The following is a 27308-nucleotide window of genomic DNA, read 5'->3' on the forward strand; positions in this document are numbered from 1 at the left end:
CTTGTACTGTACCTTGCTATTATAATGAAGGGTTTGCCAGAAGCAAGTTCATTACATGGAAATTTCCATACTTAATTTTTCTTATAAACTAACAAAAAACTACATTGCAGTGGATGTTTTTCAAATACTAATTGTAAGCTTGGAAAGCAGCTATGCAGCGATTAAAAACATTTCTCCACGTACTGACAAAGGTGACTTATTTGCTTCCGGCAAAAACGGAGCTGCACAGCAATAAAAAAGTAAAGCTCCTTAAGCATGTTATTATAATAACATTAAATCGAGTGACTCACTGCAATGTGACGGGGTTGTTTGTAGTGCCAATCCAATAGAGAATCAACGTCTTTTAAAACTGTGGGCAAGTGCTTCCGCGCATACATGGTCAGACAGAACAGTTGTCCTTGCTACTGATTTGCTCCAAAAAGTTGCTAGATGAGAGAGACAAACATCTTCTAAAGACCAAGAGACACAGCTCTCGGAGTTGGAGGAACAAGATTGGGCTGAAAATTAATACATTTTGGATTTGCATCCCACGTGCAGGAAAAGACAGACAACAAAAACTGATAAGGAATCTCTTCGTACAAGTTAATACAGAATATCAGGGAACATTGCTCTTGGACCCCAATATTAAGTGAGTGTTTCACATGTGTAATAATTTAAGCTGGTAGCTGCGTAGTAAAGTTTGATAAGGATTAAGACAAACAGATAAAAAGTGATAAACACAGAAAAGAGGGGACTGATTTCACTGTTCCCTTAGATGTTCTTTTTTTGTGATGCGTATTCACCAGCATGGGCACACACACACACACACACCCACACACACACTATCTTCTTTTTAATCTGTAAGTGGTGCCTTTGATCTGCCTCGATGAGGAAACGCATATTCAAAAGCAGCAAGAGCGAGAGATGAAAGGCCTGACCGATTATGGCAAACTAAAGCGATTTCTGAAATATGCAGTTGTTCATAAACATATGTTCTCATTAGTTCGATACGCTGCGAAAAGCCCCGTACACTTCGCAGAGGTTAGACATCATTATGATTATATAAATTAATCTTGTTGATCAAATCAAACAGAGAGAAAGGCACGGTCTGACACATCAATAATACACAGAATTGTATGAATGCGAAAAACAACAGATCTGAAGTGTGATGCAGAATCAACGGAGACATACAGTGATACTTTTTTTTTTTTAGAGAATTGTTTTAGATAGGATTAATCCGGGGACATGGACGTCTTGTTTTCACGATAATGTAGTTGATGAGATATCAAAGTGGGCCGGACATTTCCATGCCCCTTGAATTGCTAAATCCACTAGGCAAAAATAACACTGCTGGATTATTGGGTATTGGTTACGCTGAAGACATAAGCCCATTTCTTGAGTGCTTCTCTCGATGTCATATCCATCCCCTCTCATGTCTTACGTCACATCTTACAGCGATGATGAGCTGTTCAACATAGAACATGCTTAGTCATGCATCAGAATATTTAATGCGGACCCCCTTAATTGGCAGTAACATCCATCTGGGGATGAGTGTGAGATGACCGCTAAGATCCATTTTCATGCCTGTGATTTGCATCTATTTAGTGCTTGTGGGTTTGAGTTGTGTCAGCAGCTGCTCACCTTTTGATTCCCAATTAACCCTCCTCCAGACCGCTGTACCTTTATCAGCTTCATTATTAACGGAATAGAACCGAGAAGAACATGACTGATAAAAAAGTTTCTTTCTGTTGACTTGATAGCGTTATATAGTGTCCTGCGACAGAAGCTTCAGAGACAACAGCAACCGGCCAAGAATAAGACGGAAGCTAAAAAGTTTATAGTGCCAACACGCATAAGCTTTTTTCAGACATGAACAAGAACACGGCAAGAGATTGTCCGAGTCAGACGGGAAAATTTCCAACATTGAGGCGAAGGGTGGTGCTTGGGTAGAGCGCCCACTCGCTCGCCATGACTCCTCACTTTGACATTTTCCAGGAGTTATAATAGGGGAATTGTCGGAACGGTTCCTGAAAATGACCATGGCAACATTTGGGGACATTTGCTTCCTCACATACAGCCCCTCTGGGAATGTTCAGGATGTCTGAAAGCAGCTATATACCGTACTGAAAGTTAATGTATGACGCACCGTAGCTGCAGTGGCTACAACATGAGACATTTTAAAATTCATTTTAATGACACAGAATAAGTGAGACGGAAAGAATGAGAGAGTCAGAGATGCTTTAAGTCCAGGAATGTGATTCATCATTGGTGGGAGGCGAGTTTTGAATATCTACCCATAATCTACTTTTGTGTTTCAATCCACTTCACATGGAAAACACGTTCTGTCGTCGTGCCTTTCAGAGTTCTTAACACACTGTACAAAACCATAAAGGGTCAGTCTGCTTTGTATGGTCAGGGCAGCTCCTTGTGCAGCTGTGTCATACTGTGTGCTAATACAATTCCTCTCTTTTTCCTTTTTCTTAAGAAGCCTGAACTACTGAGCCGTCCTCCCTCAAGATACCAGCCTCTGTAACAGAACCCAGTATGTGGCTGAGATCTTTTTTTATTTTTTTTCAGGCTGGAAAATAATGAAATAATAACAGGCTTTGAAGAATCCAGGACATCCTGGTGATAGATGTTTACCATCACAAGTATTTCAAAACAAACACACTTCTTAAATATGTATTCTCCATGTGATGGCACTGACCGAGTCGGCCAACAACAGAAAGAACAGTGTGAGTAAAAAGAATCGAGGCGGGGGGGGGGGGGGGGGGGGGGGGGGGGGAACTGAGTTACCATCGACATCGAGGGTATCTCCACTCAACAATCTGATTGGATGAAACTTCAAAAAGGGAATATTACTTGATTATATTTTTTATAACCAAATTCAAGGTTCCGACTCAGCACTTTTTCCTTTTTCTCCGCCCCTCCGCTGCCATGACTGTCATCAAACCCACTTTGAGTCTGACGGCAGCATGTGATTTACGCCTCATGCCTCTCTGTTAGCCCACTTAACCCTGACTGCAGAGTTGTGATGCAGTAATTGGCTTGACTTAAAGCCCGATCTCTAAATCATGCAAGCAAATCGCCTCAAGCAAACTCACAGCCACGCATGCACACACACGCATGCCCATGCACACACCCAAACCCAGACACACACTCTCCACATAACATCCAACAATCTAACACCGATCACATAGGTTGCGGCAAGGTTTCAAAAGCGACATCATGATGACAGCAGCCCATACTGAGAGCTCCATCTCTATCACACATGCACACATCAGCGCACATGAGACAGACAAGTGTATTTCACACAGGGCAAATGTACTAAACGCAATGGTTCCAGAGTGATGCGTCCGTAATACAGAGATTTTTTTTCTTCTTCTTTTCTCCAAGGTAGCCAGTATCGATTTCCAACTGAAAAGATGTGCTCTAAAAGCTTTGGGAAATGTGCGATGAGGCTCATCTCTCTCTCTCTCCACTTGTTCACTTGTTTTGATTGTGAAAAGTGTTCCTGCGGAGGCAAAGATTCAGCACCGCAACACAGTAAGGACAAATTATAAGTTTCCGATTTCTACCGGAAAATGCTGTATACATTTTTTAGGAAAATAAACTGAAGGAACAGAACATCCACCCTAACTGGTAATAAAACGTTTGTACAGTGTTTGTGTTGTACAGTGTGATTGTTAGTCTGACTGATGCTAGCTTTTTATTGTCATCTATACCATCAATTTATGAAAATGAAGTAGGAAATTATGAAAGAGAATGGCATGGTGCACTGCTATATTTCAGAGAGTGATTACAGCTGGAGATTGTGTGTATTATTTTCATAATATTTTTTCGAGAAGATGTTGAGTAATTGTCATGGTAGATTGGTTCTGATCTCATAATCGCCAGAGAGAGAAATTTGAGTTCATATGCTGTTTGTACAAATTGGGTGGCTTAAAAATAATCAATAATCAACTCACTTGAGCATGAGATATTTCTAATCAGTATCAAAAAGGTTTAATGAATCAAACATCAACTGAATATAGGAAAACCGCCCACAGTAATCTCCCCCGCCAACAGAAATATGTAGCACTTACTACTATCATTAAGATGATTGAATAAAACTAGACACTATGCCACAGAAAAACAGCAGGACAACTCACCTCGTCTTAACCTTCAACATCAAAGCAAAAATGAAAGATACCTCAAGGCGGAAATGAAAAAAATATTATTATTATTCCTCATTGAGACAATCCTCTGCTGAGAGCGGGAGATGATGAGGAAGAGGAGGAGGAGAGAGAAATAGCTAGACGGTGAGTCCTTGAGTAAGGGGAGCAGGGCAGCCAAGTTTAGAGAGGGAATAATACTATAATCAGAGGCAGCAAAATGAGTCTTTTCATGTACAATAACTAAAAGCAGCTTGCACACGCTGTAGTAGGAGGGAAGCAAGAGTAAGCCAACGATGAGTCATTCATACTTTATTGGCAAAAGGAACTACTTGTACTGAGAATTAGCTCTATGATAATTAAAATGTTTTCCTAAATGGCAATTTTTTCTTTTCACAAACAATGCTGCAAACGTGTCTATTTGAGGAGATCAAATAAAATATGGGACCATGAAAAATGGATCAAAAAACTCGTTTTATGTTTCTTGGTTGAACTGTCAGTGTTACCGTGGGTGCTGCTTTCTTTCCAAATACGTTTCCGTAGAACATAAAGCAATGCACACATGAAGAGTGAAACATCTGAGATGCTGCAAATCACACTGCTAAGTCAAATCTAATCATAAGATTCCCCAAGGCGGCTGAGGCGCAGCCACCATGCATAGACAATAAACACAAAATCACATTAACACGCATGTATCGGCTTCTCTGACACACTACAAGCATTTGCATTTTTAAAAACAAAATCTATGTTGATAATTAAGTATGACCAGATTTTCTTTGCCAATCTTGTCAGTTCATATCTCGCTTAAGAAAAAGAAAAAATACAAACATTACAGTGAGCCCTTTAAGCAGCTGATGCGTACAATACAACTGCCGTTTTAGTCATTTCCAGTAAAGTACGTAACGGTTTGACACAATTTCCGCCGTAATAAACAAAGCAGCCACATTGAAATGTCAGTCAAGCATTAGCGAGGCGCCCGGGTACACTGCGTCCAGAGAGAGAGAGAGAGAGAGAACGAGGGAGGGAGAGAGAAAAGAGAAAATCAACGGAAATAGAGACAGAGTGTATGTGACGTCTCAACTGTGTCAGGGTTACATACACCAAGTCTGTCTGTCGACTGTCTCAACCATTTATCAATCCAGTCTGTTCCGTCACAAACACAGCTGAGTGCCTGTGTGTGTGTGTGTGTGTGTGTGTGTGTGTGTGTGTGTGTGTGTGTGTGTGTGTGTGTGTGTGTGTGTGTGTGTGCGCGCGCGATAGTTTATTAAGGCAAACTAGTGAACTTGGAAAACAGGTGATGAGTGACATGTCTGGGGAAAGAAACTTGTAAGAAAAAGCGACAGAGACGAAAAGAGAAAAACTGCATTGCCTTGTGTGATTGCTCTATACTGAAATTGGAGAATAGAAGTGAATAAAACACAATCACAAAAGACTGAGTACAGCCTGAGGCCATCTTCCATTAGAGTGACTATTTGTCCCCCAGTCCCTTTATGTGTGCAGTTTCCAGAAGCAATACACAGCACATCAGCCTAATATCCCTCACGCTACCGGGAAAACACATCTCTGGTATTTTGGGAGCCATCCAATCAGCATCAGACCTGTTTCATATGGTTGAAAGGGCGTCATGGCAGCAAAACAATCTCCACCAGAGATTTGGACATTTCAATTCATTGTGGATTCACATTTAAGTGCAGTCTACTGTATTTTTTGTATTTTTACAACAGCAGATCATCAAAATCGCCAGTCACCTGCTTATTGTGTATATGCACAACAACGGAGACCAACAGGAAGTGTTTTTCTTTTGGAACATCCGAGAGATGAACACTGCCGCCATTCCGTTTAAAGAACAACAACAACTTAGATCGTAAGCATAGAAATAACAATCACTGAAGACGGATACAATTACTTTGATGCATGCCATTCAGTGCAGGCCAGTTTTGTCATTATTCATGTCATTAAAATATCTGCACCAGAGATTTCAAATGCTGGGAATGATCAACGAAAAGCCTCCTGAAGCCAGCCTGTAAATGATTATGAATGATGTCTCTTCTCTTTACTGGCATTCTGACTCTTTTTTTTTTGCTTTAGAATTATTTGCCTCGTAAATCACTTAACTCAGATTGATTGTGTGCACTCAGGTCACTCCTTTCCTGAGCTTTCTGGCCCCTGACTTGCAGACATTTCTGATAAGCCTCTGCTACTGCTTCTAGGGAGTGCTTGTTATGGCTGGAAAAAAAAAATGAATGCACTCAAATTTGGTTCACCGACCAAAACATTAGTCGAGTGACGATAAAACCAGACTGTGGCAAAGGTGCAATGTTCAGCACACATCAAGGACGTTGCAAGGTTTCATTATGTGATAAAGGAAGATGAGGACATTTGGCCAAAAGAGGGCTGGTAAGACGTTATCTTGTTCCACGACGCATTGGTGAGGTGGCACAGGAACCTCAGCGAAGTTTTGTGCGGCCGACCGTAACGCACCCCCTTTACACAAACGTGCTCTTCTTTAGCTCTACCTCACTACTGTATACCTCCGCATGTGTAGGGTGAGATGACATCACTTTCTTTTTCATCACGTTCCTTCATTATTTTTTCCTTTTCTTCTCCTCCCGCCCACCTCCCACTCTCTGCTCCTTTTCCTCTTTCAAAGGGCTGTAAGTGACACTGTCATGGCAACAAGCATTATGGGTTAATCCTTGCCAACCGCATAGAATTGTAACCCATCACAATGGAGCCCACGCCGTGTTAATGCTCTCACTCTTTCCGTACAGACACTTATTACTACCGACAGCCCCTTGATAGCATGCTGCTGTATCAAGTGAATGAGTCTTGGATCTTGCTCAGGATTGAAATAAGATCAAGTGTGAGGTGACAGGGTTGGCTGAACTCTCAGTGGCAAAGTTCCGAGTTTTGAACTTTCATCACAAGTTTGGTTCGTAACCAGAGCAAAAAATATCACAGGTGCAAGCTTGTTTTCCGTCGCACAGTGGCATGGTTACTTCGGTATGAGGCTCAGATACAGTATTCACAAACAGCAACTCTTTGTGTTGCGGTGGGCGGCTGATTGCGAGACATCTACCTGAGTACTGTAAGAATTTACGGCCACTTTGAACTGAGGGGAGACCTCAAGCAGACCCAGTACATATTGTAAGGATTATATATAGTATCCCACATGGCCTGGAAACCGCTTCGGATCCCACATGAAAAGTTCAGTGTCATTTGAGCTACTCCACTTAATTTGCCATGTAGGGCTGTCTTCATAAAGTGTGTTGTTTTTTTTAAAACATACATTTCCCGCGGAACACGACAACCACTTGGGCACACACGGTAGAAGAGCAAACAAATGTTTTACGAAGGCACAGGGAAGGGAAGTCTGCAAAGCTCTAAGATAGAGCGGGTGGATAAGAAGAGAATAAATATCTCTGTGGTGCTAACAGGCGACTGAGCGCTACGATTGATGGAGAGTGAGTGGTGAGTGGAGCCAAACTCCGGGGCACGAATGCATCTTCCAGCCAAACGGAGAAGGAGACAGACGGGAGCAGAGACATTGTCAGTGAAGCCACGATGACAAAGGGAACAAACGGAGGACTGTTGAGCTGGTTTTAGGTGTTTGGTCCGTTTTTGTCAAATGTTATATGAATTTAATACCGTGGCAGCATATGTGGAGCGGTTCTATCAAACTGTGGAGTGGAATTAAGTTGATTCGGGGCTTGCGACAGGTGCCCTTGAAACCAAATAACCTTTAACAACAATGTACTACCTAAAAAAGTGAAGATATTTCAAGACTTTTCTTTTGTTGCAGTTTATTTGCACAGCACTATTAGAATTATAATGTTGTGTGGCTATTTCAGTATATTTTACTGCGACTCAAAAGTCAAAATTAATTTCTGGGAAGATGTCAAAGCGTACTGCTCGTTAGAAATGTATCTATATATGCAGCATAGATAGGGTATATGCTGTCACTGTCAAAAAAATCTAGCTAAAACAAATGTCAACAAACATAGAATTTCAATCTTAAATCCTTAAATCCGGTGTATAATTCAAGTTGCTACATTTTCACGATGTCAGCAAACATCATCAAACATTCTAACCTTACGTAACCTGACCCAAAATTCTTCAAATCTACGATGACTGGTAAGAGAGAATTTTGAACACGAACAGCTGACTACAGATCAAATACTCCCACACACCTTAACTGTTTGATAAAAATTGGAATAAAAATTGACAGCCCAGCACACATAAAGATACAAAGGTCAGGGTTAAAGAGCGTTTTATGACCCACATCCCCTCTGTGAGTGAAAGGGAACATTTAACAGCGGGTTGTGAGGCCATCCTCCTGACTAAGCGAGTTATGGCCACACACAGTCGGAACAAAGTGAAGCGAGACAGTCAGACAGAGGTGATATCAGATGGAAGGTCAACGGTAAGGAAGGAGAGAGTCAAGAGGGATCGGGCGTCCTCGTCGATTGACCTGTCAGTCATTTAGCTGCATGCCGATGTCTGGCAGGGCGGGGCCTCGAATGGACTATAAATAGCGGCAGTGATGGAAAGGGGAGAGAGGACAGTAATGACACGTCAGCCGGGTGTAGAGGCGCGCTCCTGTGCATGTGTTGTGTGCTTTACCCAGAGCGGTTGGTGGTAATTAATGGTCTCTCACCGGGACGGATAACATCAATCCCAAATTAAATCTTGATGAACTACCACAAATCAACACAGAGGATAAACACACACACACACACACACACACACACACACACACACACACACACACACACACACACACACACACACACACACACACACACACACACACACACACACACACACACACACACACACACACACACACACACACACACACACACACACACACACACACCTTGAATTCACCCCAGGGAATTCAGAATCAGAAACCGTCTACTGATCATTTTTGATATGACCCTGAGCCTGTACTCAAGTCGACCTGAGGACCAACACGAGTCTTCCCGTGTTTTGCCTATTACTGTGAGAACATTGAGTCCTTACAATCACAGATAAGTGACTGCATTTCCTCCACTTAAACTTCAACCGACAAAGTGGATCGGCAAAATCTTTCCCCAAATTTCCACATAGGCCAAATTTTCAAAAATGCTCATCTACATAGCAATTTTTACAAGGGAACACACACACACAAACACCTTTTTTCGGCAGATTCCCCTCTGTTGCGTCGAGCGCACAGGGTTCTTCAAGGACACTTTGCAGTGAGTCCCATAGAGATTATCTAATTAGTGTCATTAGCATTATCTAATTGGAGCTTTAAAATTACAAGATTAGCTCTGGTGCTAACTCTGCTAACCTTTTTTAGGATTTTCGAGAAAGAGGGGCGCTGACAAAGAGAAAGGGGGAGAGAAAGAATGAGAGAGAGCATGCAAACAAGTCCATCACGGACAATTCATTTAGTTCCGGATACACAATTTGATCCTTTAACCTCAGAAATAGACACACGTTGGCTATGGGAGGCAGAGGTCGGGGCAGGATGCCTGCCCCTCCTCCACTCTCCCAGCCTCCGCCCCATTTCACTAATTAACAATTGTTTTAATCCTCCTTCAATTCTGCAGACAATTGCACAATTTGTGTGTGTGTGTGTGTGTGTGTGTGTGTGTTGCACGCCAAGGGTCCCTCACACCGTTCACCAGATTAGTCAAGCTGCTCTACGTAGTGTTGCCCACAGCGACGAAAGGTAATTGCTTTTTAATTAAGCCCCCGGTGCTAATCCCGATGATATTTAGTGGAGACACACTGGCACAAGCTCACACGTGCACTTTCACGCACCTACAGACACTGAAGAATTAGAAAAAAATGAAGAGAGGGAGACACTGCGCAACATCTACCTGTTTGTACACTGGACAAATGTGTCCTCCGTCCACACTGGGAGGCGAGGCACGAGGTAATGAAGTCATTCATGTACTGCAGCAACAAATGATCTGAGAATATCCCTTTAGAATGAAAATGAGCCGCCGGATCGATTCTGGACAGTGTGCGCGATTCTATGTTTGTGTTCGTGTGACTGTCTCTCCGTTGACCCTCGATTAGGCCCTGATGTACACTTCTATTGACCGCTTCTTCTTCTTCTGTCAGTGTTCAGTTTCTCCATGTCTTCGGGCTCTTTCTCTCCGCCGCTCCCTCCCTTTCTCCAGATCCAATAAACACTTCCTCTTGTCACAAAAATCCTCTCCTTTAGTCAATGTTCTCTACTCCCTGAATGTCTAACTCTTAGACCAAAAAAATGCATATGGGTGCCATTTTATTTTCTGTCATATGTTTGTGAACATTCTTGCACATGCCCCCCCCCCAAACATTTGGATGATAAGTATGAAATATGCTGAACCAATGAACACCAACACTGGCAGCGCTTTCATGAATCAGTTTCATTCCTCCTCACATCTGACTGCTCAGAGTTTCCTTTCATGTCTGTGGTCCGGTGTGTGAAGGTACCACTCAGGTCGAGGCTCACGTTGGACTGTCTGTCACAAACATTTTCTTTGCTCACACTGAACTGCCCTCCCGTCATCTCTGATCCCCCCCGCAATGTTCCTGAATATCTCCCGTAAGGAACTGAGCCGTCTCGTGTCTAATCTTCTAGCCAAGCCACGTTATGTGTAAAGGACCTTTCTGATTTAACATGTCTTTTTAGTTTTACTCAGAACCGCTCGGCGCAGAAAGCACAAGAGCAAGAACTCCTTTGGGCAAAGTTAGGATTTTAAACAAACTCGGCTCGATGTTTCAGAGCAGCAAATATGACTACCCATCACACCAATCAAATTCTTCCCCCCCAGCAATTTCACTCGGTTGTTTTTCTACTGTGGCATCTGACTCTGGCTTTTCAAGCTGGTTGTACCCTCCTGCAGATTAAAGACTATATATAGCACGAATTATCTTTAATCTCCCTGTGATATAACCGTGCAAACCATTTTCAGTTGCTTTTTGTTTTTGCCGCATCACAGTATTTACCTCTCTGGGTAATGCTCAACGCACTGTCCTAATCTTTTTACCAGTACACACAGAAAATGTTCATCACGTTATTCTTGTTCTTCTTTCTGCCCACTTTCCTGCTTTTACTCCCACCATTTGGCTTTTGCTTTTCCTCATTATTTCCTAAATAAGATCGTCTTGTCAGTATTTTGATTTGAACTTCCTGAAAGATATTCCTTATTTTTAGGAAAAGGGAAAAGGAAACATTTGCAACATGCATGAACCCATCGAGGAAGGAGCACAGACCTACAAAAGATCAAACGCAAACTTGCACCCAACTATTAAGGCGAATCACGTATGATGTGTGAGTGGGCGTAGTTCAGTGATGGAAACCGGGCCTCCGAGGATCTGACCCTGCATAATTTGAGGATGCTGTGTCAGAAAAAAAGAAAAAGAAAAAAGCACCTGATCAATGTTTTAGCCGCACGTAGTGATCTGCTTCGTAAGCGTGGCAACGCGGCAAGCTCAAGTCGCATGTAAGCCATCTGTCTGAGACTCGAGGAAAGGTTGGGCCGTTTTCGGAGGATGGGAGGAAAAGAGGGAGTGCATGAATGATTTAGGAGTGGCATGCAAAGAGCAGATGACTGCATAAATAGAAAGAGGGCGATATGAGCCAGAGCATATGCCGCATATGGTTTACTGAGGAGTGGCATTAGGGAAATTGGTACAGAGAGGAACAGGAGAGGAAGAACACCGGTACAGTAAAGGGAGTGTGGCTTTTAAACTTACTTAGTTCACAACTCTTTTTTCCATTTTGTGTGATTGTATGAAGAGTCGACAAGGTGGGTTATTTGATCAAGGTTAAGTTTCCAAAGAAAGGGCAAAATTCAGAAGCGGAACGACCGCAAAATGAAGACAGTTGCTCAGCAGTGAATAAGGGATTTGCAGAGTTATAAATCCCTAGAATATGCCCTGTGTCTTCCACAAAACAGACAAAAAACAGAATCATTGGGGCTCAGTGAGCGACTGACACAAAACACCGAACCACTGACACGTAGCAGGAGCAGACATTATCTCTCAGCAAATGTGCAACCTCTTTTTTAAAGGATTAATTATCCTTGACGTGAGAGGAAAAATGGCCAAAGGCAGGAGAGAATCACGAAGGAGAGAAAGACAGCGTTAAAGTTGATGCAGGTAAATCGAGGGAGGGTCAAAGAGAAGTAAGAGTGAGTAAGAGTGTGAATGGGATAAAAAGCAATACAATTTGGAGGTAAAATCTATTGAGCAGTAATTGGATCAATCCGGATTTTACTGACTGGCTGTGTAAGACTGATGGAGTGGGTTTGTGTTTGGCCGTGAATTAAACCGCGTCATGTCTCCACAGAGGTTCACAGGCCCGTGTACACGGAGTGAAAGCACAATAAACACGGCGAGTCAGTGTATATTGCGCTTGTGAGCTAACACGTAGATGGTGTCAGGGTGGGACTGTGGTGGAGGTGCGGAACGCTGGCCTTGTAAAAGTAGATTCATTGTCAGACCAAGAATAGAAGGAGGAGCACAAAGAAAAAATGATTGCACCTCTCATTTTATTTCCTCCACTTAGGACGCCCCCCGTTTCGCCCCCCGACTCGCTCTGGCAGGCAGTGCGGTCAACGCTGAAGGTGGGAGAGAGAAAGCTTGACTGCCTCCTGCCTCTCACTGCCTCCCAGGCCAATGCATCTCCTCTTCTCTCTATTTCTTGGTAACTCTATACAAATCTTTCTGTACTTTTACATTTTATTTCTACAGTAATTCTGCTCCATTGGACCGAGGGACGGCCGTGGCATAGCACCGAAGAATGGGAACGAGGAGACGGAGCTGAACGCATCACAATGTATATTTGCCTCGTGTCCACTGAGACCGCAGGACACCGTAATCTCTATCCTGTCTGGACTCTGGTGTGATCCAGCTCGGGCAGGCTCGGCCGGCCGTAGATCATGATGTCAGATGAGTTGGAGAGTTCTGGCCGGGTCTGCTGTCTGAAGACAAACAAGTGTTCTCGGACAGCTGGATCGAGCACCTCGGTAACTTTTAGCAAGTCAAGCGCTAAAAAAAAGAATACACATTACGTTCATTGTTTAGATGTTTTCTGATATGAATCCACTCACAGTAGTTATTGTTTGTGTTGTGTTGGTACAATCGTAAAATGTATCTATTGGTCAGAGCTCCCCCTACAACCACAGGTTCTTGATTTTACATTTCGGTCTGTACAAGGATGAACACGAACGACATATGACTGGTTGATTAGTGAGTTGAAAAAGGAACTGACCAGCTCCAATTTTTCCTTAAAACTTTAGAGAAAGCCAGGCAATCAGTTCCCACCTGAGTCTAGCCTTTATTAGCCCTTTCTTTTCCTGGCTCAAGCCTTAAACACATGTAACTCACCAGAATTCAAAAATGTCCAGTAAAGATCGGGCTTCATTTGCCAAAGGGCTCATCATTTCTTAAATATAATGAATCATCACACTGAAAGGGAAAATTATTGACTAGATCAAACATTTTGATCATGATATCTCACCAGTACAGAGAACTGTGATTGTCATCTCAGCAATATGAATGCAAATATATTATAAACACTCTTCAATGTGAGTCTCTCCCTCGGTCTCTCTCTTCCTTCCTGGCTATTCAGAGATGTTTACTCTGACCATCACATGACCCGAGCCTGAGTCCATATCTGATGGCAAACCCGCAAAGGCATAAGCAGTTTTAGCTTGCTGTCGGGGGCCTGTCTGAAAGGCACTAATGGAAATGTGCGCACACAATCCACTGCTATAGTGCACCGAAACACAAACCCATCACACGCACATGCATTACTGGCTCAATAAATGGGTTTACTGTAAATGGGAGAGACAACGCAGGATGTAGATAGGAGAGAGAGGAGGGGGACAGGGAGGTCTTGGTCTCCATTTCTATTTGCATCTACTAATATCAAATGAATTGTATTACAAATTTCACCTAATACCAGATGGAGTTCCGCGATATGTTTCTCAGTCCTCGTCTCCTCATCTCGTCGTAATCGAACAGTCACTTTCTGCGGTAGCGGCAATTGAGAACAGGAGAGCAGCTTAACACCGGGGCTGTAGAAGTGATCTAAGAGCTGCTTCAAATCACCACAACTGCCGATAGTAAGTCCATCTGCCGGCGATTTACATGTAATGTTGATTGGGAGCAGATTCCGGTCTTCAGTTACTTTTATTGTTCCTGCTCTCTCTCTCCCCGAATACAGTCCTGATGAATTTAAATGATCTGGATTTATGAATCTGTTCCCTCATAATTCTCCCGCATGTGAATCATTCTTCGGGCTAGCCGTGGAGTACGTGTGTATACGTTGTGCTTGTCAATGTAAATGTGTGCATGCACGTGTTGTGTATGGGAGAGAGTGCATCGTGGGCATGCGTGTCTGTACAGTAAATTGGTCTAAGCGTGCACAAAAGGAAATATCTATGATTTGACTGTGAGCCAGGTAACTGAGGGGGGGGGGGTCATGGTTGCACCTGAGGCTCCAATTGTGAAAGCTAACACTTGCTGATAACCAAAAGGGACCCTGGTGGAGCTCAAGGACGGGGAGGTCAGCCAGCTGGGCTCCATGCCCAAGCCTGAGTCACCTGTCCATGGGGGAAGCAGTGAGCCAGGGGCGAAAGGTGGAAGGAGTGTTGAGCCCAAAGGCCAAAGCAGTTGCCAGACAAACAGTGGGAAAGACAAGCGCTGACTCCACATCGTCACCGCTTTAGGGCTGATTCTGAAATCACACGCGCGCACACAAACACGCACGTGCATACGTACGTACGTACGTACACACCCAGTAGGAGTAATGAGAGTAGGAGGACAGTCCTCAGGAGAGAGATGGGCCCTTCGGCCAATTCTCAGCTAGTGATTACACACAGAGAGACTCGGCGACAGAGAGGAGATAAAATGAGTTGTCCAGGCCCCTCAGTATGACTCGGTATAACCTCACCAGTCGCGCTCCTCACAACTCATGCAAACATAGACAAAGGTCACAAGGGTCGCGGAAGACAAAAAGAAACAATCGGGAGCTTACAGGGATTCAGTGAACCTCTCATTTACTTTAAAGGGCCTTTTTTGAGCTGCCATTTTTAATGGAAATGTGTGTGATTCTTTGTGTGGGATAAATGCCCTCAAGGACCATATACATAAACAAAGCCTGGGGTAACACTGTATGTATGTGAAATTGCTCTAATAGCGTACAACCCCATTAAACATTAATGTTTTGAATTGGGAAAGTGGGAGAAGAAAACAATTTACGCAGCAGATAATAGATGCAATTCTAAAAACACTTCAAGTTAAATGGCCGAGATGCTCGCAAAAGCCTGAAAAGCTCAGTATTATAAATCAACATAATGAGTGCTGTTAAAGGGGCACGGGGAACCCCCCCCACAACCCCCAAAAAAAGCTGCCATTGAAGAACAATGAATGGAAAAAAAGACAACTAAAAAGGTCATGATTCAGTGGATTTTATGAACTTCCCATCATTCATAGCTCGGTGGGCTGGCACAGCGGTCACTCCGCTCTGTCCTGCCAGTGGGAGACGGAGTGAGGACCAATATGATGGAGGTCAATATGTCTTAAAAGATAAGCTTGTCTTTGCGGCTTAATTGGACTGCCAAGGATGAAATACAGCCTGCACCTTATATATAGGCCCTTTATGTCAGAGGGCCTGATGTCGAGAAGAATTGTTGACGTGGTCAGTGGCATCGCCCAGAACTTACTTATGGGCCCCCTTTTTTTTTTCAGCTAGTAGAAAAATTCTCCAGAAAAACTGCATTTCATAACTGCTCTCAAATCGTTTTCCCCCCACTCACAGTAATTCCAGTGGTTAATTTAGTTTGAATCGATACGTATCAGCTTAAATAAGGGCCACTTGTATATTCACATACATTATAATCTAAAATCGGACGATGGCCAGGTGGGGGCTGTTTCAGGACCGGCGCCGTCCTAAAACCGCAGGAACGGCCAAACCCAACAGGGTGAGCCCCGAGCAAATCCATCATCGGCGACTCACTGTTCCAGTCTGGCGGGCGGTGAGTGCGCCCCAGGGAGGCAGGACAAGCCCGGCATTACTGATTCCCCAAAGGGAGGGCCAAACGAAGCCGGAATGACTGATGCAGCCCAAGGGGACGGTAATCGAGTGTGGAATGACGGATGTCTCCCACAGACAGGGACGCAATCCAGGAAGGTCCCGCCTCTGAGGACGCTGAAGGGAGCCAAAAGAGCGATTTTACTCCAGACTTGAATAAGTTCACAGCGGGGGAACGAGCAGGTGATTATCGTGCAGATACTGTACATGTGCAAGACAGCAGAAAAGATCAGATTTTACTTGGGTAATGGTAAAAACCAGCAGGATCCACCGTGATAAATAACTGAGAATGTGCTGCTCCGGTTGTTGCTCTCTCGTGCTTGTTTTTTTTTTTAATACCAAACTTGTCCTTGTGCTGTCTCTCTGTTGCATTGTGTATTTATCTTCTCACGAGACTAGAGGTGCAAGCAAAACCTGTCAAATACTGTAACAGACTTTACCGGCAATCTGTCTTTAGCAAAAAAAAATACAAGAGAGATTTTGACCAACAACCAAATACACGCAGTAGAAAAAAAGGGGCAGGACACTAAAGAGAGATGGATTTATGGATTATCGGTGGATTAAGTTGAACCACCACAAGTTTGTTTCGGGATGATTGAAAACCGCTCTGGCGCATTAGTCTCTCCCTCTACCTCATTCTGTGCTTAGTGCTGTCAAATGTCGACAGCTGGTCCGCTCTGCCCCCTGACTCTCGGAGAGCGGGTCAATGATGTTGTGCAACGCATGAGAGACGGCGAAGAAGATTCAGCGATCGATGATGATCAACAGGACAAAATGACACCAAGTCCACCACACACCAGTGGTCGTGTTCTCTGAAGGTGAAATCAATACAGCTGACAAACAGCTGTAACAGGTTACAGAGCGATGTAACTGTCTCTGTTTTGTCATTAAACATCAACCACACAATCTGTTCCGGTTCTTTTTTCAAATGAATTGATATGTGGGAGAAATATGCTCAGCTGTGAGTGTGTGAGAGATTTCAGGTGATTTAAAAGACAGGTAATAACTTTCATTAAGAGGCTTGATCATTAATTACAGCTATTAAAGTGCAAACTTCCATCAGTACTTCCCACTGAGCAACTAAAGTCTTCTTTTACTAACAGAATATATCCTGTTACAAGGATTCTCACAGAGCAAAGACTCAGAACAGCTATAAAGTCAAAACTCACTTCAAAACCAACAAAGATACAAATCATGCACGCACGCACGCACGCACGCACGCACGCACACCATTATTTGCTATGCAGGACAAGTGCCAAACTCCTTAAGTCAGTGGGGGTTTAAAAATATATATATACTTTATACAGAGTATGAGGCGGTGACAAGTTCCCAAAACAACATGGAACAGAAAGTCTTGACAACCAAATGACTCACGAATTTAAAAAAAAAAAAATAGAGTACAAATAATGGATGAGGAAGATACAGACAACTTGGTGACTCTCTACTGACTTATAAAATAAAGGACTTCTACAATGGGAAAAAAAAACACAGATCTTGCAAAAAACTATCTGCCGACAGGCAAACGCAGAATCACAAAGAGCTTTTAAATTTGCAAAAAACAATCTCAAGAACTCATCCGAAAGCCTCTGGCAAAAAAAACGACACAATAAAAGTTTGTCATGCTGATATCTCCATCACATTTCCAGATTTCCATCAAATTTAGAAAAAGGAAGAAAAAAAAAAAAAGAAAATAAGAAACTCTCTGTTCTCCAGCCTGCTCCCTCTCTCTCTCGGAGTCCACGTACCTTGCAGAGTTTCTGGTAGCGCGGCGAGGAGATGGCCATCCTCTGGAGCCTGTGTAGGAAGACCACCACTTTCTGGAGGGAGGTCCGGACCATGGCCATCATCTTAAGACGGCTACAAGTCTGCAGCAGCCTGCTCCTGGTCCGCATGCTAGCACTGCCCTACCCCGCTCATATTGTTCTCCCTCTCCCTCTCCCGAGCCAGCCGACCAGACCCCAGCCAAGCTGATGTGATGCGCACACACACATGCACAGAGAGAGAGAGAGAGAAACACGCACACACTTGCAAACCTACTCAGCTCATGCCCCTACGTCACATACACACACAAACTACACACTGAGCGCAGCCTCAGTAAGCTCTCTCTCTCTCACTCTCTCTCTCTTTATAAACAGACCACTCTCAGCATGCACACACACTCACACACACACACACACACACACACACACACACACACACACACGCGATGATGCGGGAGAGCAGGACGAGAGAAGACACTCACTTTCTCTTCCACGCGGACATTTACACGCGCAACCCGACAGCGAGAGAGCCAGAGGAGAGTCAAACAAATCACTTGTGACGCCACCCTGCAGAGTCAGAGGAGGGTGATGGAAGAAAGGGAGGAGGAAGACGAGGAAGATGAGGAAGAAGAGAAAGAGGGAGGAAGAGAAAAAAAAATCAACAGGGAGAGAAGAGTGGAAAAGTGCCAGCGAGCTGGAAGAGAAAGGCACGAGTTGCACCGGACGAGAAGAGCAGCTGCTCGTACGCGGCTCACTTTTGACTGATCCAGAGAGAGGGGGAGAGAGAGAGAGAAGGAACGAGTAAGAGAAAGAAAGGGGGGGAGAGAGAGAGAGAGAGAGAGAGACAGACAGAGGGAGAGATACACAAATCCTTTGGGATCACAGAAAGAGAGAGAGAGAGAGAGAGAAATCAAAAGCAGTAGTGTAAGAGACAAAAAAACACTTCCTCTGCCGTGAAGGGAGAATGACACTACACAAGGCATCGAATAGATCAATGAGCGAGACGGACAAGGAGAAAAAAGCAAAAGAGAGAGAGAGAAATACTGAGCGAGAGCACACACACACACAGAGAGAGAACAGGGCTACAGAGAGGGAGGAGTCTTTTCAGGCATGGAGGGTTCCTGGAAGTAACAGTCCCATTCATTTTCTACGTGACGGATGTTGGTGACGGACAGCTGGAACACTACCACAGCACCACACACTAAAGATATTTTGTTTCCTGTCATAGAGGAGCAACGAAACCGGAAAATATTCACATTTAACAGGCGGAAATCATCAGAATTTCGATTATCAAAATAGTTGGCGATTAATTTAGTAATCGATTACTAATCGTCTAACTGTTGCCGCTCTACATTATGGAGACAGTCGACATGTAAAAAAATAAACCCTGCATTTCAACCTAAGCCGTGATCGTTCCCAAAACCTACCTACGTAGTTTTTGTGACAAATTATAATTTGTGGTGCCCTCATCACCTTAAGCTTGAGGCACCGACCTTCAGCTGCGCCCAGCCAGGAAGAACATTTTAATGTTTAATGTTTCTCGCCACATTCTCTGTGGGGAGGTGGGCATGTGTTATGTGTCGTCCTCGATTTAGTCTTCGTCCGAGCCAAACGCAGCTTTCAAAAAAATTCCCTGAGAAGAAATAAGGGAGACCTTACCGGAAAAGGGCAGCGTAAAAGAAAAGGAAAAGCTTGAGCAGAAGATCTTCAGGTAGGAAGATTCAGTCAAGGCAAGATCAAATGCTCATAGGCATCTTTTACCAGGGCAGAAAAAAACGCAAAATCTTTAGAGAATCAATCTGTCAGAGACGCACAAGATGACATCAAGAGACGAAAGGGCAGAGGAAGAGAGGCGGGTAAAAGCAGAGATACTGTAGGTGCACAATCAGCAGCTATTATCATAAAAAGAGTTGCTCGGCTCTTTGCAAAGTCGCTGACCAACCAGTATTACGCACAGGTGGGTATTTTAAAAATATATGCATATTCTCTGTAATGCTCTCCGTTGGACTTTTCCTTGAAATGCTGCTGAAAAAACGCCCGCTCTCTCCCAGACGAGAGACAAGAGGCGTTTATTTGAAGTGAGGATGAAAAACCTCCGTATCGGCCAAGAGCGGCGCGTTTCACACCGACGGTTCCCCGTATCTGTGACTCATACTTATAGAATGAGCACAAACTGACGCACACATACACAAGCGGGTTATGCAGCGTTAGCACAGCGGGACGCATTACAGCACTCGGTACCTGCATGTAGCGACAGATTGTGCAGATAAGGGGGGGGGGGACTCCGAGGCTGAGCACAAATAAATGAACACAAATAAACATGCCTTTATACCAACATGCAGCTTACCGACCCAGCCAGCTAGGATAATCGTCGTTTACCAACAGGCTTGTGCACACACACACATACACAACTGAGAGAAAGGATCATGGTAAGCTTAGTGAAGTGCTCTGATTAGACAAGGTTAAACTTCATACAGCGTCCATTTCAAGTCCTCCCACCGAGCAGCGACTGTATTGCGGGGAATTACAAGGGGGGAAATGTTGAGAACCAGGCCCCGACTGAGAAGTTGTGGGAGGCATGTACGTGAACACACACACGCACACACACACGTCTAAAGCCCACAAACAAACACAGACGACGCAGGCTTGATAAAAGCACCATTTGAAGCCGTGTGCACCTTTGCATTTTTCTGCACGAAGCCATTAGAGCTAAAGGTTCCACAACATGTGGGTGCACTGCACACGTGTGGCGTGGTATTGTCAAGGGAATTAAATACCATATATACCAACATATTATACCCGCCCCCACTATGAGCAACATATGATATTCTATGAGATTACAGAAAATCAATTCATCATTACAGCCTTTAACTTTCCAGGAGCGTTCAGTTAATGCCACAAATGTTTTTTTAAGTACTGATCAGTGATCACTCAACAGTTGTGGGCTTAGTATGAAAACAGCAGCCAGAATCACATTGACCTGTGGCCAAGATTTCTGATTAAAGTAACTCGACACAGAGCAGTCAAATCGTTAGCACTATGTCAGCCTCTGTTTCATCAACTCACTTTCTAAACGTAGGTGCCATCCATTCATTTCAACTCCAACTGAGACTGAATGAAGGAAATGAGAGAAAAAAGGAGTTTTTAAAAAAAGCCAATAAAAGGAATATAACAAATTAAGACAGCTCCCCCAAAATGCTGGTGTGCCTCCATTTCTTGATTTATAACCACATTTACCACACACAGCACCTCAGGACCTCTGAGATGACTTTGACAGACTCTTTTGGAAAAAAGTCCAACAGTAAAACATTTGTGTGCTTTAAATGATGGATTATGTTTGATACCATTAATCTGGAATGTGATATTAATATCAATTTCTTCCAAATTATCATAATCACATTAGATGCAAACCAAATCCGGCCGGGCCTCAAAAATGAGCTGCAAAAGCCTCAAGTTCACCCCAAGTTAATAAATTCTTAGAAATCTTTGTGTGACCGTCCATGCTCTAATTTGTGGTCATTTTTCTCTATAACCTTGGCCTGTTTTTAAACAATTGGACAACTGACAAAAAGCACCGTGGCATTCAAGATAACCACACCAACAATGCTGCTGTTGGACTGAAGCTTTAGGTTCCGAATGATGTATGACTTTGCAGTGTTTTTTTTTTTACAAGGACAAGGAACTTATCCGAAGACCAACAATCAAATCAACGACCATTTCTGCATGAAGAAGAAAAGAAAAAAGCTTTTGTACAATGCAAAAGAGATGAGGACAAGAGTGACGGGTCTGTATTCTATTTCAAAAAATACCTTTTAACTCAAGTACGACGTTAAAAAAGAAAGATTAGCCCCCCGTTTGATCAGTTGAAACGACAAGGTGAAGTGATCCGGGGATTTAAGTGATACATAAAGCATAAGATGAAAGGTGTCAACAAATCCCCTGAGGGGTGGTCGGGGTAAATGACAAGCTAGTGAATGTAAGCCCAGACACACGAAAAACTCACACACACACTCTGAATTCCTAAGTAGCCCCGGACGAGACGATCAATGAGCCGCACTCGATGAGTACAAGCACTCTCACGCCCTCTGCGAAACCTCTCATTCAAACACACCTTTAACTAGCCGCGTACAGCGGAGACGTGTCCACCCAAACACACACACACACACACACACACACACACACACACACACACACACACACACACACACACACACACACACACACACACACACACACACACACACACACACACACACACACACACACACACACACACACACACACACACACACACACACACAGCAGCCTCATATTGTGTTGGTGAAGGGTGCATTAATGAAGGATGACACTGAGATAATAGGCTGGCACCTGTGAGTAGAGTCACAGTTCCTCCAAAAATAATTTGACTACAGCCCTACCTCCAGTTGGTGCTTCAGCTCCTTTCCATGGGCGGAGTCCTGCGTCAGGTCCTCCCTCTGGGAGGCGTCGGCCAGGACATTCACCGTCGTCTCGGCCTCCTGGAGCCATTTGAGGAAGGACTCCAGCTCCCTGAGAGACATCTGCAGACCCTTCAATTCGCTGTCCAGCTGAGCGTAACGGTCACTTGCCCTGCATGTCAATCATGAGCCAAATAAGTGACTGCACTTGAGAAAACGCGTGATTTATAAATAAAAGTACAGGATGAACACCAATCGGCTCGTCAATTTATGTTATCAAATGGCATGTGCATGTAGACGGGTAAAAAGCCGAGTTTGTGTGCACCTGTTGTTGATGCTGTTCCAGGAGGCGTTGCGTTTATCCGTGACCTCTTTGATTCTCCTAGTGTCGTCAGTCGAATACTCGCGCAGGAGGTGATTGGACAACTCGTTGAAGGCGGCAACTGCACCTTGGCCCCGACCCAGGTCTTGGAGAAATGCCTGTGAAGCAGCGAACTCAGTGGCGTTAGGATCATCATGACACTGGAAATGGGACACATGCCTGACTCAAACATTATGAGTCACCGTGAAGGGCCCTGATGGCATTTCAACACGTTGTTAATTTTGCCCAGACTCTTGTCTGCTTTTGGGAAGCAGACAAACCTCTAAACTCAACAAACTTAAATCGGACTTCAGGCATTAAAAAAAAATCACAAAGAAATTAGTCATTCTGCTGCTCTTGTGTCTGACATTGTTTGTTTAACCTCTATTTAATCAAACAGGTTAGATAAGACTAAACTGTTATTCATAAGGCATAATTAATATTCTAAAATTACCATAACAAATAAATCTTCCACACATGACCCTGAGGCACATGTTCTGCCAACAGAAAGGTGCACTTCACCTTTTTAAATGGACAATTACTCATGGTTACAAGACCACATAATGCAGGAGTATTCCTAGATTCTGCTGAACTCAGTTGCCCTCTAGTGTTTGGTTTGTATATTGCGTGGGTCACACTCTTGAGGCCGCCTGTTTCCTCACACTCTCGGCCGAGTCATCATCTCAAATTAAAATGATGGATGACGTGGGTGTACGGATGTTATTAAGGTTCAAAGTGATACTGCGGAGAGGTGATATATTCGTTCCCGCCCTGTGCAGACTTATATGGTTGTATAAACGACCCCAATACTTTATGATGTAAAAGTTTGGTTTGGTCTAAGAAGTGAGAAGAAATATTCCCTTGAGTAAGCATCTTGTCTACTGTAATATTGAATCACATTGAAATACCTCAGGAAGGAAAAGTCATTAGATGCCTCGAGGACATGGACAGGAGAGTTTAGCAGCGAGGCTTTTCCCTCACCTTGTTGTCAGAGAGCTGTTTAGTCAGAGGATCTCTGGACTGCTGAAGAAGGTTGTGGAAACGTCCTTCATTGAGACCAATAAGAGCCTTCACCTCCTTCCTCTGCTCCTCCCACTGGTTACTGTGGACAGTCATGTTATCCAGCTGCTGGAGCCGAGCCTCGACGCCGTGTTGAGTGTTGTCCCACTGGCTGCGTACCTTCTCCACTAGAGACAGATGCATCGTAACGGGGTTAGACAGGGAGAAAGTGATACTGTTCAACTGATTTGGGTGTGGAAATGTATGATTAATGCTGATTAAAAACAACACCAATCCTGTGTAGAAAATGTTTCATATTATTGCTTTTTATCATCATGCTCTGTACATACATTTCTCAGTAATGGATGTGCGAACGTCCAGGTTAGAGGTCTTGTTTTTGATGTTCTGTGCCAGGGTGAAAATGTCCTCTAGCTGGGGATGACGCTGCTCCAGGTCATTCTTTGTCACCTGTCATACAAGGAACGAATAAATTTCCAAAACAAACAAACACCTTCACAGTGTAGAGTACACATGATCATGTTTGCTGGCTCAATTTTACGAAAAAATCACAAAAACAACTCCACCCTCTCTTGTCTCTTCTCACCTGTAGACGTCCCATAGTGGTCCTGATCTCCTCCGTGTCGCCCACGGTGACGATGTTAGACTTGAGCATCTGCGTGATGAGGAGGAGCCAGTCTGCCAGTTCGGTGGCGGTCTCGTTGAGGTCTGTGGGCGCTACGGTGTCTGCCGTGTGTGGGGTCTGGTGGTGGGGGTCCTCGCTCACCAGACTGGCCATCTGCACGGCTGAGGGGACCGAAGACACTGAAGAGAGAACCGGAGGGGAAAAAAGGTAAGGAACTCAAGGCAAGTAATGTTGATAGAGCTTCTTTAAAAGGAAATTATGCTGTGAACATTAGAGATGTTAGAGTGAGATAAATTATGATGAATTTGGCACTTCGGTTTTTTTTGTCTCATATCTGTTCCTAATAAAGGCTTAATACGTCACCGGGAGTCTTTTCATCCCTATGCCCTTCTATATATTATAAACACAGAGATCATGAAACAATAATGAGAGAAAATCGTGAATTTAAAAAGTGCAATTCTAGGCGTCTCTACCGAGCTGCTGGTGCTGGACGACATGGTGTTGTGTCCATGGAGAGATGGGAGGCTGAAGAGATTCCCTTATTCGTCCATCCAGGGCTTTCCAATCCGCTGCCAGCTCCTCTACCTTACTCTGTACACAGGAAGGCACATGTATATAATTTACGACTAGAAAATAGAGTGTATCCAGATTTTAATAAATCAGTCACTTAAACTTTAATAAATGACATGAATATAAGTTACCCAAAGTGCAATTTCATATAATTGCATGCTACAATGAGAACTGGCTCTTTATTGAATCATATTACTATGGAGAGTGGGACCTTTTCGTGAGGCGACAGCTGCTGTCGTCTCTGCAGCTCAATAGAATGAGCCAACAGTTCCTCCAGGTCCTTCTTCCTGTCCCTCATGGAGGCCTCCAGAGCCTGTGTAGTGGTAAGAGCTCAATTTAGAGACACACACACACACACAGACACAGACACACACACACACACACACACACACACACACACACACACACACACACACACACACACACACACACACACACACACACACACACACACACACACACACACACACACACACACACACACACACACACACACACACACACACACACACACACACACACACACACACACACACAGGACTTGAGGTCAAGTGCTTTACAGACGATCTACCTGTGCTTGCACGGGATTTAGCCCCCTGGTCACAATTGTCTGGTGTGTGACGACGACCCAGTCGGTGAGCCGGTCCATCCGGTCCCGGAACTGTGCGTGACTCTGCAGGTTGGCCTCCACCACCCCCACATTGTCCAACAACTCATGGGTCACCTGCAGGAGAAGTGGGGAATAAGATTAAGCAAAGGAAGTAAAAGTTGGAATGTGAACTTGAGATTAGTGTTGGTACAACTCTCACTTTGCTCCAGCTGAGGTTGATGGCTCTCAGTATGCCAACATGTTGGTCTCTGCTCGGAGGGCTCACACTGGGACTGGCCAGGATCTGCGGAGCGTGCTTGTTCAGCCAACCCAGACGCTCATTCTGTGCATCCATTTCCTCAGCAAGCGCCTGCAAAGGAAAGATGCAGTGACCCTCAATAATAGTGATTTATTGAAAATAAGAAAAGGGTCAGCAGTGCAATAGCTGCTCCACATAATGCCATTCATTGCAATTTTCGCAATATGTGTCCATGGAGGGAAAGTCAAGCTGAGGTTGTTGTGCAGAGGGAGTGAAGACAGAACACACAGTGATTTTATTTCCTTCCACAAAATTGTATCTGTCCAAAATTGTATTGTGAGTTCTTTCTGTGTATATTCGCAGTTTGACAGGTTTTGTTTCTAACTGAGAAACTTGTGTATACAGTGACGCAAATTGGGGGGAAAAAGAACAAAAGGAAACACCAACAGTAGGAGCTGGCCGTAAAAATAGCTGACTCTACCGGCTGTGGAGCAGGAATAGAAAAATCTCTCGTGCCTGCATGAATCACACTAACTTGAGCAAGTTTTCGGGATACCTTGAGTTCTTTGAGGTTTTTGTCAGTGGCTGTGGCAGGCAGGGAGCTGACAGCATGTTCCGCCTGCTCCAACCACACAGCCAGCTCCGTGCGTCTCCTCACCAGTTCAGACAAGGCAGGGTCCTCACCGACTAGCCTGCGCACACGCACACACACACACACACATACTTTATACCACATACTCTGATAAGGATCTCCATTTCCTGCAGGTTGCAATCCCAAAAATTTACATTTAAATTACTGTTATAGACGGATTAACCACACTGATAATGTTCACCTGCCGAACACAGATAAAGAAACAAAGTCTGACAGCGATGGAGGGAGAGAGCTCTACGCTCTGTCCTACGTTGCATTGTAAAACAACGATTTTATACAAGCAAGGCCACAAAGATGTGTATTACAAACTTCCAAATCGAATCCAAATTGACTAAATAGTCTTAATGTTTTCACTCTGTACAATGAACTGCATCCTGTGTGTTTCCATTGATACACTACCGGCGCTGTCTGTCCAGGACCCGGCGGTTGACAGCTCTCCAACGCTGACCAAGACCGTCGAGCTTCTCTTCAAGCAGTGGTCCTTCAAGAGATGACAGCTGCCCAATTATCTGCTCCCCAGTGCGGTTTAGTACAGCCAGGACAGGTTGGTGACTGGCAAGGCCTTCTTCCAACTCCTAAAATGGGTAGAAAAGGAATGAAAGATGATGAAGGACACATAAAACGTTTGAATCAGGGGTCAATCAAACCGCATAAACTGATTGACTCTGGTCCAAATCCCCTGCTCAAGTCCATCATCTCTCCAGGCAGATCTCTGACTGACAGGCCTGATTTGTGGTAAATCAAGATTTAAGCTGAAAAAAAGTCTCTACCTCAACCAGGTAGAAATTTAAATTGCCAATATAGCCCCATAAAGCAGGGAT

General features: G+C 44.1%; 1 protein-coding gene and 1 long non-coding RNA gene across 9 annotated transcripts in view; one reads left to right on the forward strand and one right to left on the reverse strand.

Annotated features, from left to right (window-relative positions):
* The window catches only part of utrn (utrophin), a 153595-nt gene that overhangs the window by 75373 nt on the left and 50914 nt on the right, over positions 1–27308 (reverse strand). For 7 of the 8 annotated variants that reach the window (XM_035618477.2, XM_035618478.2, XM_035618476.2 and 4 more), the window contains 11 exons: positions 26887–27062; positions 26392–26527; positions 25797–25946; positions 25559–25711; positions 25199–25300; positions 24891–25008; positions 24379–24596; positions 24125–24242; positions 23757–23962; positions 22740–22894; positions 22397–22586 (listed from right to left, as the gene is read on the reverse strand). In XM_035618477.2, coding sequence (XP_035474370.2) covers positions 22397–22586; positions 22740–22894; positions 23757–23962; positions 24125–24242; positions 24379–24596; positions 24891–25008; positions 25199–25300; positions 25559–25711; positions 25797–25946; positions 26392–26527; positions 26887–27062 — 1722 coding nt within the window. Of the gene's footprint in view, positions 1–17963; positions 18296–22396; positions 22587–22739; positions 22895–23756; positions 23963–24124; positions 24243–24378; positions 24597–24890; positions 25009–25198; positions 25301–25558; positions 25712–25796; positions 25947–26391; positions 26528–26886; positions 27063–27308 lie in introns of those variants that run through there. The other variant, XM_035618482.2, reaches the window with a different exon arrangement.
* Positions 915–4053, forward strand: LOC118290674. The gene is made up of 3 exons (XR_004786474.2): positions 915–1020; positions 2465–2521; positions 3376–4053. It is a non-coding gene; the product is annotated as an uncharacterized LOC118290674 (long non-coding RNA).

This window comes from Scophthalmus maximus, chromosome 18 (assembly GCF_022379125.1).
Source record: "Scophthalmus maximus strain ysfricsl-2021 chromosome 18, ASM2237912v1, whole genome shotgun sequence".
Taxonomy (NCBI): domain Eukaryota; kingdom Metazoa; phylum Chordata; class Actinopteri; order Pleuronectiformes; family Scophthalmidae; genus Scophthalmus; species Scophthalmus maximus.